General features: G+C 40.1%; 1 protein-coding gene across 1 annotated transcript; it reads left to right on the top strand.

The window, feature by feature from the left end:
• insl3 (insulin-like 3 (Leydig cell)) lies at positions 1-772 on the top strand. Its single transcript, XM_048990121.1, has 2 exons — positions 1-187; positions 471-772. The coding sequence occupies exons 1-2, from the start codon at positions 1-3 to the stop codon at positions 770-772; spliced, it is 489 nt and encodes a 162-aa protein (XP_048846078.1).
• The last annotated feature ends 403 nt before the right edge of the window (positions 773-1175 follow it).

Consider the following 1175-nt stretch of genomic DNA (forward strand, 5'->3'; position numbering starts at 1 on the left):
ATGAGCACACAGTGGCTTTTGTCTCTGGCTGTTTTGCTTTGTATTTTTCCCAGTGGGATCTATGGGCAGGACAGCCGTGTGAAGCTGTGTGGTCGTGAGTTTATCCGAATGGTAGTTACATCGTGCGGCAGCTCAAGATCAAAGCGCTTTACACCAGAGTTAGATGAGCAACATGTCAAACCCATTGGTGAGTAAAGTTGTCTCTCGAGAAAAACTTGAATTATAAATAATTATGAAGTCTCTGTAATTCTTAGGTTGTTGTATGTCATTGCATTTTTGTTATCAAAACCTGTTGCCAACATTTGAAATATGTATAACATATGGTACATATACAATATTCATTTCTTTGACATCTGCATTTGTATCTCACCATTCTGAAATATATGCTGAGAAGAATGTGGTAGATATATGGAACAATCGAAATGAATAAACCAGTGGTTACATTATATGGTCATTTTATTCATCTCCAGGAATGGTTTTGGAATGGCTTATGGGGGACCAATTCAGCTACCAGAGAGGCTTGGTCACCAATGAAATATCACAGAGACAAAGCAGAGATCCAGAGTCTTCAGGGATGGTTAGAGACTTTCCATCCTCCACAGAACATGCCAGATCATCATCAAAGGTCAAAAAGGAAACCAGAGATGTAAAGGACTCAAGATCTCCTGCAAATTTGCATGCTATATTTACTGAAACACAACATGATGCGGGTCCAGCTGGGGTATGCTGTAGATCTGGATGTACAATGAGTGAGCTGGTGCAGTACTGCTGAGTGTTCGCCATGTCATGTTGTTGCTTGATCTGATTTACTTTTAACTGAAGCCACTGTATACTTGTCTAAGGGTTTACCTTATGTTGGAGCATGTTTGTAGTCTTATAAAGAATAGCAAGTCTTGATCTGCTTAAGTGTTCAGTTTCACTGATTAGTGATGCCATGAAAAAGCATTTGCACCCTGTTTTCTAATTTTGCCCATGGCTAATAGAGTAATCATATCACTGTCAGGCCCTTGAGCAAGGCACTTAACTCCTGCAGGAGCTGCAAAAAAACTGACTCCAAACTTTACTCAATTTTATATTAGTGGGTGTATCTCATAGGCAGTACTGGCCTGCCCTATAGGGCGGCATCTAGGGCACCATTTGATTACAGAGCACAAAAGTGCAAATGCAAAAAAAAA

Source organism: Brienomyrus brachyistius, chromosome 21 (genome assembly GCF_023856365.1).
Source record: "Brienomyrus brachyistius isolate T26 chromosome 21, BBRACH_0.4, whole genome shotgun sequence".
Classification (NCBI taxonomy): domain Eukaryota; kingdom Metazoa; phylum Chordata; class Actinopteri; order Osteoglossiformes; family Mormyridae; genus Brienomyrus; species Brienomyrus brachyistius.